The following is a 13,534-nucleotide window of genomic DNA, read 5'->3' on the forward strand; positions in this document are numbered from 1 at the left end:
AATAAAACTGTATCAGCTAAATTTCTCTTTCCTTTAGGATTGGTTTGGATAGTCAGGAAAAGCCTTGACTATTGACAAATCTCATTCAGTCCATTAGAGAAACTTGTGAAGTTTCACTGAAAGAATGCTGTAATAAATTCCTCCCCTGTCCCACTCTCTTCTGCATATGGACACAGAGGTCATCAACTCTCTATACATAAAGAAGGTAACTGAAGGTCAGATCCTGCAAACCTTGATTAAATAAGAAAGTGTTATATGAATGGGTCATAGGAACAAATGCTGCACAGTGCTGCATGTCTATCTACTGCGTTTCGCAGCAGGTAAAGATGATGAACAGCACACCTGAGGTGCTTCTACTGGAATCAAAAATTATAGAATCAAGTCTTTTTTTTCCTTTCTTCTTTTTTCTTTTTTTCCTACTGCATTTATAACCAGAGGAAATGGAAAGTACCTTCATAGGAACATAAATTCAGTCAAGACTAGAAGAATCATCATGCTGGCTGACAAAATGCAATGTGATAAATAGTAAGAAATAGTTTTGAATATTATATATTTCTGAATGAATTCATTTTCATAGAATTTAGACAGGATATTTATGTAAAGATTACCCAAGAAATCACATTAGTCATACTATTCTGTTTGATTTATGTATGCTGGTTCCTTTAGAGACTTCTTCCTCACAAAATTCAGTGGGCTAATTTATACAATGAGCTGATAAGAATAATATTGTGATCCAATCTCCAGACAATTTATATTTAGTTAAAAAAATAATGAAATTCAGATCCTGCACATTCAATGCAAATTCAAAATTTCTGTGGAACAGAAGTCCTATGAATTTGATTTCTTTTTAAGTAAGAAATTTTAAATGCAGGTGGGATGGGAACTGGGATGAAGACAAATATTCAAGATTTACACTTAGAACACCTATGTTGCCCAATCAGTTGCCTGCATGCAAATTTTATAAAAAAACTGTGAAGTTCCTCATCTTAAATACTTCCGTGACTTAAAAGCAGAAGGGAAGCAGGGTCTAAGATGACAGCATTATCTGGGTTGCCTATCAAATCTGAAACACAGGGCAGACTCACAGGCAGAAGATAAATTTCAGTGCAACTCTCTAGGGAGTTTACCAGCAAATCAGATACTGCTTTTGAACAGTTGCCTTCTCTGTGTGGCATCTGACTTCACTGACTTCTCTCTAGAGAGCATAGGTAAAGCCAATGCATTTTTGATTTGCCTTTTTCCATCAGTGAGAAATTATGTTATTCCCTCAATGGGTGTTTTTTGTTAATCAGTTTTAAAGCACCCATCTCTAAGAAAACTGTCTGGGATGCTGTATGAAAAAGAGTACAATCTGAATTATGGGCAGTTAAGATGAAGCCCATCAAAAACAATCTGAGGAAAGAAAACAAAGTCAATAGACACTACAAAAAATCTTTTGCAGATGTGAAACCTAATTCTGTCTTCTCAGCTGTATGAAAAACTGTTTTTGAAAAGACCATCAAGATTAGATGAAGTTTTAAGAGAATATTCAAAGAATGATGCTGGTAATACAATAGAAAACTTTCATTTTAAACCACCCTATCAGATTTTAAATCTAGACGATAACCAAATACTAAGAAAACTATGGGATACGTAGGAAATTCTGGAAACTTAAGCTGCGACAGTTCCTCCAAATTCTCTGAGGCAGCAGGGAGGGATGTACCCATCCTAGCCCACAGATACCACAGCATCTATGGAGAAATTCTACAGCTCTTGGGGCATCATCAGCATAAGGCTGGTACATTTATGCAGAAGTCTAGTTCCTTTACGTGTATCCTTCACACTTCAGCTCCCTAAAAATAATATTTTTTCCACCCACATGTCTCAAAAGTGGAGACAACAGTGCAAAAGCAAATTCAGCTTTGGATAAATACAGAATCCTATATGGATGGAGAAAAGGGGTATACTTATGCTAGACTGGTTCCAGGTCCTTCCATATAAAAAAATTAGGACAAATTTTCTCTCTTTCCATCCTGCCTGGCAGTGAGTGGGGGAACAGAGACAAAGAACTAACCCTGACCTTATTTTGGAATCTAAGGTATACCTGGTATTTTTCAAAGTGTCCTGCCAAAAGTGTACTGCCAGTTTTGTAATGCAAATAGGGCTTCTGGTTTAATTTAAACTGATATTTACTAGTAAAAGCCTGCTGAAAAAACCAAGACTTACCGGTAAATATTAGTTTATTCCCAAAAGATACCAACTTTTTTCACATTGTTCTTAGACTTTGCACTCCAGCAGTCATCTTTACACCAAACAATGCCTAAGACAAAAATGAGCTTTTCAGCTTTACATGTATTTGCCAAAATAATTACCAACCCTCCCCCATGTAAATTGAGTGGGAAATAAACACTGAGAGAATTGGATCCAGAAGCCCTAAATCTAACTGTTCTTTAAAGGAGATATATATGTATATACAATGTGTATAAATATAAATTCTCAGATTAGGTGAATGTGTGACCAATTCTGCATAATAATAAGTATTATAGTGATTTCTAATACCTTAAAACCCGATCTGATGCCTGGTTTGATTTTGACACATCACAGTTCTGATGCTTCTCTTGAGCTTTAGCCAGTTTCTCTGCTGCAGCAATAGGACATCCAGAGAGGCTGCAATTACAGAAAGGAAATTTAATTGTCTTGTCCTTCGCAGTTTCACATTATAGCACTGATCCAATTACTCCTTCTCCTTCTTAGCCAGCATCAGGAAGAATCTGAAGGAAAAGAGTTTCCAAAAGCTTCTTGGTCATATATATTTTCTCTAGAATAGACTTCCTTTCTTCTGCTTTCAAAGTTGCATAATAGATCTTACATCTGCTGCTCTTCTCTGACCGTACATGCGTAGATTATTCATGGATGTCAGCCAGTAAACATACCAGTAGGACAGGAGAATATAAACTGGAATCTACTGTGCAGCTCTGTTAGCAGACGTGTAACTTTTATGCATCCACAGATGTTGCCACTACTAAAGATGATTCAATGACAACAGCATATAGGCCAAATCTTGTGCTACTTCATACCTCGCTCAGCTCCATTAATCCAATCTGTTTTCAAGGCATACAAATGAGTGCAAAATTTGGCCTTGGGTCTCTAAATCTACATCTCAAATATGTTATACTTGGTGTTTGTTCATGAATTTCGACCACCAAAGTATGTTCCAAGAGTAGATGGTGTAACATGAAAGAACTTCTGAACTTGAATCACAATTCAATTAAATTTGCAAATGCTGAACTATTACTGAAGTGACAATAATAAGTCTGATTCTTCTGGAAAAGATTTAGAACAGTGGAAAACAAATATATTGATGCCAGCAGATGGTGCTCTTAGTGAAGCTGTAAAAACCTGTGACCTGACAATGGAGGGGGTCCTTTCCTTGTCATAGTCTATTGCGTGCTTATGTGATCGCAGCTCTCTGTGTTCTCCACAGGAAAAGAAATTAAAATGAAAGGCAAATCAGTGCATTCCCAGATGTTCCCCTCTCCATAGAAAAAAAAAAAAAAAAGAACAAAAAAGTGAAGCAGAGCAAAATGCCCCAAAAGCTGCAGAAAGAGGTAAGCACTGACTGCAGACTGCCCTCCCTGGGTATCCACAGAAACCCCACTGTCCTTGTCCTGCAGAGGGGTGAGGGGGCTCTGCATGGCTTTGCAGTAATGCCAGGGGCAGCTGTGCTCCACTGACACACTCTTCTTCAGACACCTCAAATATGCAATGAGATATTCAACCACAAGTGAACGCTGCTTCAAGCAGCAGTAATTCCCATAGAGCCTTCTCAGAGATTTTTGCTGAATCTACTGGCAGCATCACCACAGAGAAGAAAGGGGTGCCAGAGCTTTTTATAAAAGGATCGATGCCTGCAAGAGTGTGCTGGGAGACATGCAGTTAACATGAGGGCTGTAGTAACCCAGAGCTTGATAAGACTGTACATCCAGTACCTGCATAGTCTCTTAAGCTTTCACGCTACGATTAAGAGTAAAAAAGGAGGTTGATATTAGGAACCTTGCATAGTTAGTTTTGCCCTCTACCCAGATTTCCTAGATTTTTTTAAAGCAGTAAGACAAGACCTTGTTCTTCTATGGGAAAAACATAACATAGTAAAATTATAACAATATCTCAATAATTTTTTTACTTGTTTGATAGAATTTAACAGACAATGACATCCGTTCTGTAAGAATCTATAGAACTAATCCTAGGAACCTATCAAAAAGTTGCAGTTTTCCTTAAATTTGTCTTGTTTGACTAGAACATGGTATGTTTTTAGTGTCTCATTTTTTAATTTAATGAGACATTTTCATAATGTTTCTTAATCAGGCAAAATTCTCATTTAATTTTATCTGAATAAGGACTTCGGGGTTGAGACTGTGGGTAGCAGAAAAGTTAACTCCTATAATGTCTGTGCATTTAAAATGCTGTTTCTCATCTCTACAAAATCATTTTTATGAACAGAGTGGAATTTTTGTGCACTATGAAATAATCTCTGAAGAGGGTGAAGTGTCAGAACAAGAACTCTCCCTAGTCTTGATGATGTTGGCAGACTCTTCCTGTTTCCTGTGACATACCCATAAGGAGTTTGGCTAATACCAAAACAAAAGGAAAAATCCACCCAAAAAGCTAAAAGGATGCTTAAAAAGCCTTCTGTGGATCAATTCATCCGTACTGAAACAAATGTGCATTTGTCCTCCTCATAAAATACATGAAGAAATGTTACTCTTTAAAATGAATACAGCACACAAAGCACCATCTGTCAATCTTAAAAACAAAACAACAAAACACACACTCACACTCCCCCCCTACCAATGGACTGCTAGAAGGGCTGCAGTTCGGAAGCACTGTTCCCTCTAGACTGGAGTCCAGCGATGGCATCCTTACCTTCGGTGGGAATTCCTGTTGCTATTTACGTGGCCCCGGCCTGTGCAGCCTGGTGTAGGACACTTAAGAACATTTTCATGCATGGCAAGAACTTGACAAGGAGAGTAAGAGAAAACAGCAGAGTATGAAAACAAGAAAAAAAATCAAGTCCCAGTATATATGAAACCATTTTAAAACAAAACACGATTCATTAACAACCAGCATTCCTCAAAATACACGTGACACAGATAGCCAATAAAGCCTGATGAGGGAAGGAAGTATTGTGAGCCTATGCTCATTAACACAGGGTAACAGGTATGAAACTTATGAAGGTTACAAAACCTACGAACAAATGTGTTTCTGGTGTAACAGTGAAGCAGAAGACTTCCAGCATCTTCCTCACACAAAAACACTGAGCCATGACCAGCTCAATAGTAAAATGTGAGCCAGCAACAGTCCGATATAAAATTACGGACTAGAAAAATTCTTTCAGGAAAGGTATGTATTCATAATACATAGTTTTATATACACAGTATCAAACTTGAAAGATAAAAATGAACTCTCAAGTTATACTGGTAGAACACTGAATTATTTGAAATATACCTCAGCACAACCCTTATCAGAATTTAATACTAACTATAAGCCAGCCCAATTGAGCTAGGGTCCAGTTCTGCCCACATCTGTATAGATATACCATTCATATCTATATGATGAGCAAAATTGGTCCTTTTCTTATCTGTATTCTCTACAGATGTGAAAAATGTGATAGATTTTTTTTAAGGGTAAAAACTAAAAATAAGCACTTAAAAAGTTGAGGGATGGTGGGAAAAAAAACTACGTAAGAAAGAAAGAAGTGTTACAAGCTTAAGCAAGTAAACTGATTTGCATCAGCATCCACTGCAAGCTGGATGGAAAATTTACTCCCAAAGCCACTCAAAGCAGTTCTCTTCTGAATCATAAAGCTCATGCTATTGGGGGCCAAATTATGGAGAGTTAAACACTAAACAGAAATTAGACTGAAATAATTTCTTTTGTATGATGTGAGACATATCTGAATCCATGTCTCAGAGCTGGATGGCGGTGCATCACTCTACAGAAAGAGGCCATCCAGCCCTTGCAAAGTTCTGGTTTTCTCATACAAGAACTGTCTGGAAGCCTGTATTTAGTTCTCACTCAATAAAACTCTAATAAAATCAGTGAATTCCTTGACTGAGTAAAGAACTGAATAAAAGCTGTGCAAAGACTTGAGAATTTAACCACAGATACTGATTAGAAGATAACCATCATCATCACCTCATCATCAGTGTACTAAAATGTGTACAGATGCAAAAGCTTTGCTCTGAAATTCCTACTATTCAAAGCTGTTCTTGAAACATGCTTCACAAGGCCAACATCACAGGAAAAAAATAAAAAGATGAGCTCACCTTTTCCATTTTAGTAGGTACAAGAGCATGCAAACAGTTTAAAGCTATATTCTTCTTTGATTTACAAAGTCTTCTAAAGAGCTTTTTATTTACCATTTAGAAAAATGAGAGAACTTTGAGCAACTGAATAAATATCTGTGCTTCGGAAAATTACTGGGTCTTGCAAAGCAGAGAAATGAATCTATTTGTTCTACTGTATTCAGAGATAAACCAAGATACAGCAAAGTTTCCTACAGTACTTCCTCGTTACTCTACTTCTGGAAGAAGCCACTCTACTATGAAATAGGACGCTTTTTACATCTGCCATTCTTGGTGTACTAATCGACTTCTGCTTTCCTGTTCTTCAGAATCTACCTTCTCTTTGGAAACTGAGGATCATTTCAGCCTTGACTGTCTTTAACTTTTCCTTTACACTGTTGTAAATCCATTGAAGTTAGGTCAGTGAAGGACAGTGTAGATTTAGGCCCATAAGCTTCAATGGAGTAACTCCATTTTTAAACCAGTGTGAAAGAGAACTTAGCTAGATCTTAGCTAGATGCTTACCTGGTGTAAATCAGCATAGAGCAATTAGTTTCCACAGGACTATGCCAATTTCTACCAGCCAAGGAAGTGACTTCCAGAAATGAAGCCTCCTGCTTTCAGATGAACTTCCTGTGTGTTCATACAGGTGAACTTCCCTTGAAGGAAATCCACTGACATCATAAGAAATTCCACCCATGTAAGTGACAGGGGAATATTGCTCAAAATATTGCTCAACTAAGTAAACAGCCAAATTAGTAATTTTAATAATAGAAATTAGTTTAGTATAAGTTATGTTTAAGACACAACAACACTGGAATGGGGGTGCAAGTTTTTCAAGTACAATTATTCTTGTACAAGACAACAGGGACAGCTGATGTGACATCAGCATGCAGAAGTAAAAGCAGTGAACATTTTCTGGAAATCTTTTTCTTTGTTGATTGAATACATCTCCTTAAAAATAATCTAGCATCCTTAAAATCAAAGAATACAGCTTTAAAAGTTGTTCTTTTCAGTGTAAAAGTTAGTAGAGAATGGAAATGATGGAATAAAGGAAAAACTATAACACAGAACAGTTGACTAAGTTGAGACATACCATACTGAAAAATGAAATTAATTTTTTAAATAAAAGACTTAAAAAGCATGCTAGAAAAATCTTTGTAGTTTTATCCCCGGTTTCCATGAAACAATGTGGACTTACTTTCTGGAGGGACCCTATCTTTGTGTGGGCATCCTGACAAACTGCGGTGATGGGGGTAAAGCCCCGTTACATGGCCCGTTCCATCACACCCAGGGGTAGGACATTTGCTCTCTTTCTTTTCTGTTCTTGAGGGATCTATAATTTACAACAAATGTGTCAAGTGAATGATGCTTTCCACATTTCTGTAAGAAGGTTCATTTAATGATGTCAATTATTTTTTGGTAAATGTTCTTATGAAAACTAGAAGAAAAAAACCCCTTCTACTTAACACAGTTTTGTCACTTTTATCCTGTTATCTTCTTTTCAGATTTCAGGATCCTAATGATCACAGTAATATCCATTCATAGTGACTGGAAAATGACCTTTTTACAGCAAAGCCATACCACTGTCAATCAATTTTCTGCTGGCAAGCATCAGCTTAAGTGTGTAAGGTCATTTGAAAAATCTTTAGCTGGAGCTTCCCTTCTTTTGGTTCTTATTTGCCTGATGTATTAAAGTCTGCAAATGTGCTGTCACAGAACTTCAATGTCCTGAGAGTAGCAAACCCAGCTCTTTAGCATAATGATTTAATGAGTCAGCATGAACAAATCCCTTTTCCAAGTTTCTCTGAGCAGATGACTCTGTTTTCTTTAAATTCCTTATGAAGTAGTAGAAATTATGTATATACTCTTTTCTCTTCAAAAAATTAGGGTGGGGTAAACATTGTAATCAGAATTACTGAAAGTATCACTTGCTGTGTAAATTTGGGGCCATTACAGACATACATATACAATACTTGAATATTCACATGCTTAAAAGGTTAATGATCTTTTAGAATGTTGGATCTTCTGTGTACAAATCAACGAAAAGTCTAAATAGACATTTTTTCAACAAACTAAAGTTTTCTGCCAAGAAAGTAGTGAAACTTCTGGTGAAATTAATCCTGAACTAGAACTTGCTTATATACTTCATGAGCTTGTTTCCTGTAACAGAACATTTGTAAAATAACATCCCTAGACTTTTAGCTCAGCACATGATACAAGTTACATCACATCATCTTAACCACAGTTGTCAGATTTTGGAAACTATTAGCAATTTTTACATTGGTATTAAAAGAATAAAATTCAGGATACTCTAACTGCTACCATTTTGGCTCAAAATCAACCAATATGCTCTGTTTTTTGGTGTTTTTTTTTCAGTCCAGCCACCTTTCAATACCAAATCTGAGCTATCCTCATTTAAGTATTTTATGTTGCTTTTGTCATTGCTTTGCTTCAGGATTTATGCTTTCTTCTTTGGAAAATAAGATTTTATATTTGTTTTCCATTAAGTCTTACGTTAAATTCCATTCCAACTTCAACAAATGCAACACTCAGTACAATCAGTAGAAATTTCAGTATTTGCAGAACTTCACATACAACCCATTTTTTTTTAAGCATGTAGAAATACAATGCAGAATTCACATTCAGCTGTAGACTTATTTTTCCTTGATTTCCCTCCAGTAGTTCTTATATACTCTTACATTCCAAGTCCTTCCTAAAAACCTTGATTTTAGAGAAATTCTGTAGCTCACTGTAAATGACTCTCCATGTCTTATTTCCCTTCTTAAATTTTAATACCATATTTAAAACTTGGCTTTTGCAAATGAATCTGTGAATGTGAAAGTTTTATTTTACTTAGCCTGCATGTTGACTGTAGGTTACAGTTCTTTGTTCCACGCTTTTTAACAAGAAATGCATATACAAATCCATCTTCAAAGTGCTATACAGTTATCAGAACACTCCTGAAAATATTGTAATCTTATATCTCAAGAAATTGAAATAAAGAGATTAAAAAGTTAAACCCAAGGCCACAGAAGGAGTAAATGTCAGAGGAGGGATTAGAATTCCTACCAGAGAGGCCTGTGCTGAGACCACTAGAACACCAAGCCCACAGCTACATACATACACAACTCTAAACAACTCTTAATGTCAAGTACTTTAGGATGTGTAAAAGTATTGGATAAGTGAATGAATAATGTAAATGAAATATAGATTATGTAAATATAACAATATTCAAAGACTGCAAAAAATGTAGATGATTAACAGACCATAATGGCTTTTTGGAGACTTTAAACGAGAGAAACTTTAGATACTGTATTTTGTCATAACTGCACTGAAGTCAACAGAGGTATTATAATTTAGAGCAGCTGAGGATCTGGACACTTACATCCTACAGTGTCAAGCAAATCCTCCTCTATATTCAGTTCTATGCTATAAAATTATAGCATATATCAGCTCCTTAAGAGCCTTTATGGTCTAATGAGTCAGAAAAGATGCTGTATACTAATCTTAATGTTTTCAAAACTTGCACAAAATTATACTTGCACAATTTCCCATTGCTTTTAATGGAAGACATCCAACTAAAACTTTCCACAACTTTACAGGAAACACTGGATACTCATTTGTAAAACCTTTACTGCTAATGGGGAAAAGTATTGCACAGTTTTATTTAATTCTGTAACCTTTCCTCACTCCTTGCCACAATGGGAATACTGCCTTGTATCAGATGACTCAAAAAGTTTTAAAATTCTTAAATTTCAGAAGAAAGCCTATTTAGAAGGCTTTAAATGCCATGGAAAAAATGGTTTGTAGTCCCTTAATGGTTATTTCAGCAATCTCTGAGAGCAGATCTCCAGAAGACAGTAGACAGGAGGCAGTTCCCACTGAATACCTGTGCACCCAGAATGCTTCCACTTAACCATATCATACAACTCTGTGAATATCTTTTTCATGAATATTTCGAAAATTCTATATGAGTTGAAAACAAATGATATAATCAACTGCCTTACTTAAAGTTTCCTTTCTCAACGACTGCAGTAGTGTTTCCTACATGTTTTTTAAAGTAAGGAAGGAATCAGTTTTTCTTTCTTCCCTTATTAAAATAGCACAGAAGGATCCACTCCATAAAGTTTCTTTGTACAAACTACCACAATCTTTAGGGCTGTCCTTTGGATCCTGGCTGGGGTTTGGACCTGTCGTCAATTCAGCCTGCAGCTCCTAAGAGGTAGGATGGTTCAAAGAAGCTCTAAAATTTACTGAAATAGGAAGTCCATATTTTTGCTATTGTCAGAAATTGTATTAGCTTTTTAGAGACAGCAGATCTATATGTATGAATGTTTTCCTAAGCATACATAGACTGGAAAGGCTGGACAGCACCAGAGTCATAAAGCTCTTAAAAAAATAATATTGGTTTGTCATGTTTTCTGTGTTTTTGTTAGAGACACATATTCAAAGTGAAAATATACCTACTATATATCATATGTAAACAACATTTAGCACGACATCCACATGGCTATGCAGTAATATGCTAACTAAATTAAATTGTCTTCCCCAAATACCCCAAGTTACTACAGCATTCACTGGATCATATATTTGTGTTTAAAAGAAACAAAACTTCTCCCAAATACATTGCAGAAGACTGTCTGACATCAGTAATCTCCATGCTTGTCTAACAGACGGACCATTACTTTTCTTCAAGCCTCATAAAAAAAAATCAAAACCTTTTTTGGACCAAGATGCTGTCTGCCTGCCTGAATGTCACAGGCAGATGTTAGGGTATTACTCTTTCAAAACAGGGATTTATAAAAAAGGAGAAAAACGCCCACAATCTCATTTATGGAAATGAAACCAAATATTGTTATAATAAAGACAAGAAGGATCCAGGCCCTGCTTAGCATCTCCCAAGAAATACCATGTCCTCAGCTTCCACTAAAGTCAATGGGAATTAAGGGTGTTCAATGAATCTCAGGAGGTATTGAACACTTCGTACAACATGGCCCTACATGTATAGATGCAGACACATTGAATAGGGGTGTGGTAATATCAACACACCATCACCAGGATAATCCCGTAAATTAAAACGCATTCTAAAGGTAACCTTTAGTCTGTTCTTTTTTTTCGGTCTTTTATATTGAATTATGGTCAAGGCAGCACCTTAACTGTTTCCACAATGGAATGAAACCAGTGAAGTGGAATGCACATAAGAAAGAAATTGCTATTGATCTCAGCCCAGGCCACACCATGCCTTGCATAGCAAATGGTTTCCATTACCTTACCATCTTAAGATAATTAATGTGCAGTCACTGCCCCTATCTTATGTTATCGGTCATTCTGATACTGTTCAATTTCTATCAGGCAATTCTACATTTTAGATGGGAGAGGCTTCATCAATAACTGTCATTTGATGATAATTTTATAAATCACGATGCCACCTACCCAATCCAATCTGTAAAATATGCACTTCATAGCTGATTGACTAACTGCTACATAAAACCCCTCTATCCAATATAGTTTGCAACATAACTTTCCATTGTTTTTTAATATAATTACTATAAAAATATTAAAAACTTGAGAAAAATCTTTGCCTCTTTCAACATGATCTCTTATTTGTTTTGATTCCCTGAAAAGTTATTTTTTAATTTAGCCAAATTATATTCACTGAAACACTGTACATATTTCTAACACTGTAGAATGAATTATTTTATTTTATAATCACAGCATGATGCTATTTTACAATCATGCCATACTACTACAATTTAAATAAGGTTCCTATTTTGTGGAATTAATCACTTCAGAATTCTATGCAAAACTTGACATGTTAGCTCACACTTTCTCATGACATAACATACGGTATATAGAAATATTACCTTTACCATAATATGGCTTTTTGACATGGCCGTCACTGGGTTTAGGCTTCCTGTCATCCCCAGAAAGTTGTCTTGGAGACTGTTCCTCAAATGATCTCATATTATCCCTCCTTCCAGCTTCCACTGCCATTTTTTCTCTCATGGCTTTTGCTCTCTCAGTTTCCAAAGCAATTGCTTTCTCAAGCAGGGTTAAGTTACCTTTTGTCATATCAAACACTTCTTCAGACCTATCTGAAGTAATAGAGGTGGTATCATCGTCCCTTTCATGACAACCATCCTCCTTTGCACAGCTAGAAAAAGTTCTAGATCTGGGGCTCAACTGTTCTTCCAGCCTCATTAGGTTCATCATATCAGAGTAATTCCGGTCTGGTGTTCTTCCTTGGAAGTCATCTTCTTGCCTGACATGCTGACGAGTGTTCATATTTTGCTGTTGATTTCTTTCCTGTGGATTTGTCTCACTGAGTTTCCTAGCCAGATCAAAACACTGGTTCCTTAAGCACTCCAAACTGCTGAGACACACCTCTTCATCACTCTCCTCCACCATTTTTTCTGTAAGTCCATTGTTCATAGGCTTCCCTAGCATTACAAAGTTCATATTCCTATTATCTTGCTGTGAAGTATTGTCTGCATAATTTCTGTCATTAATGTTTTCTGAAAGCACTACACCATGTCCTTGTGCTAGTAATTTAAGGGAGTCCACTGTTTCCCTAACAACATCACTGTCTAAATCTAAACTCAGCTCACTTTTCCGACCAATGTTTTCATTTTTGTCACTATCATCTTCCAGACTATTAGATGTATTGCTGTTCATTTCTGATTCTGTCCTGGCTCTGTATGCTGCATCCTCTGCAATTTTGCCAAGATTCAACAATGACTTGGCCACCAGTTCATCGTAATTATCATACTCATCATTATTGTTATCGTCTTTTTCTGTGTCTTGCATTATTCGAGTATTGTGACAATTCATTTGATGGTCTTCTGCATAAAAAACAGAAACAAAGAAAGAAACAAAGAAAGAAAGAAAAAGGAAAAAAAAAGAAAAGAAAAGAAAAGAAAAGAAAAGAAAAGAAAAGAAAAGAAAAGAAAAGAAAAGAAAAAAAAGTGGCTACAGTTGGAACTGTTGTTGCAATCACATGGACAGAAAACAAACTGCATGTCAAATATTGTTAATCATACAGCAATTCTATAACACTAATGCCCATGTGCAGTTAAGTTTAAACTGCTCTTATTAAGTGAATTTCTCTGTAGTCCATAACACTATTTTTGTTTATTTGTTATTCACATGAATTTCTTTCACAGTACCGATAGGAAAAAGACAATCAAAATGCTAATCACTATTATTGC

At 36.1% G+C, this 13,534-nt stretch overlaps 1 protein-coding gene across 1 annotated transcript in view; it reads right to left on the reverse strand.

Moving 5' to 3' along the window:
* The window catches only part of MYT1L (myelin transcription factor 1 like), a 130,808-nt gene that overhangs the window by 69,775 nt on the left and 47,499 nt on the right, over nucleotides 1-13,534 (reverse strand). The window contains exons 5-8 of the mRNA XM_067294830.1: nucleotides 12,191-13,168; nucleotides 7,525-7,659; nucleotides 4,903-4,993; nucleotides 2,539-2,646 (exon numbers count right to left, since the gene is read on the reverse strand). Of these exons, the coding sequence (XP_067150931.1) occupies nucleotides 2,539-2,646; nucleotides 4,903-4,993; nucleotides 7,525-7,659; nucleotides 12,191-13,168 (1,312 nt within the window). The remainder of the gene's footprint in view (nucleotides 1-2,538; nucleotides 2,647-4,902; nucleotides 4,994-7,524; nucleotides 7,660-12,190; nucleotides 13,169-13,534) is intronic.

Source organism: Apteryx mantelli, chromosome 3, assembly GCF_036417845.1.
Source record: "Apteryx mantelli isolate bAptMan1 chromosome 3, bAptMan1.hap1, whole genome shotgun sequence".
In the NCBI taxonomy this organism is placed as follows: domain Eukaryota; kingdom Metazoa; phylum Chordata; class Aves; order Apterygiformes; family Apterygidae; genus Apteryx; species Apteryx mantelli.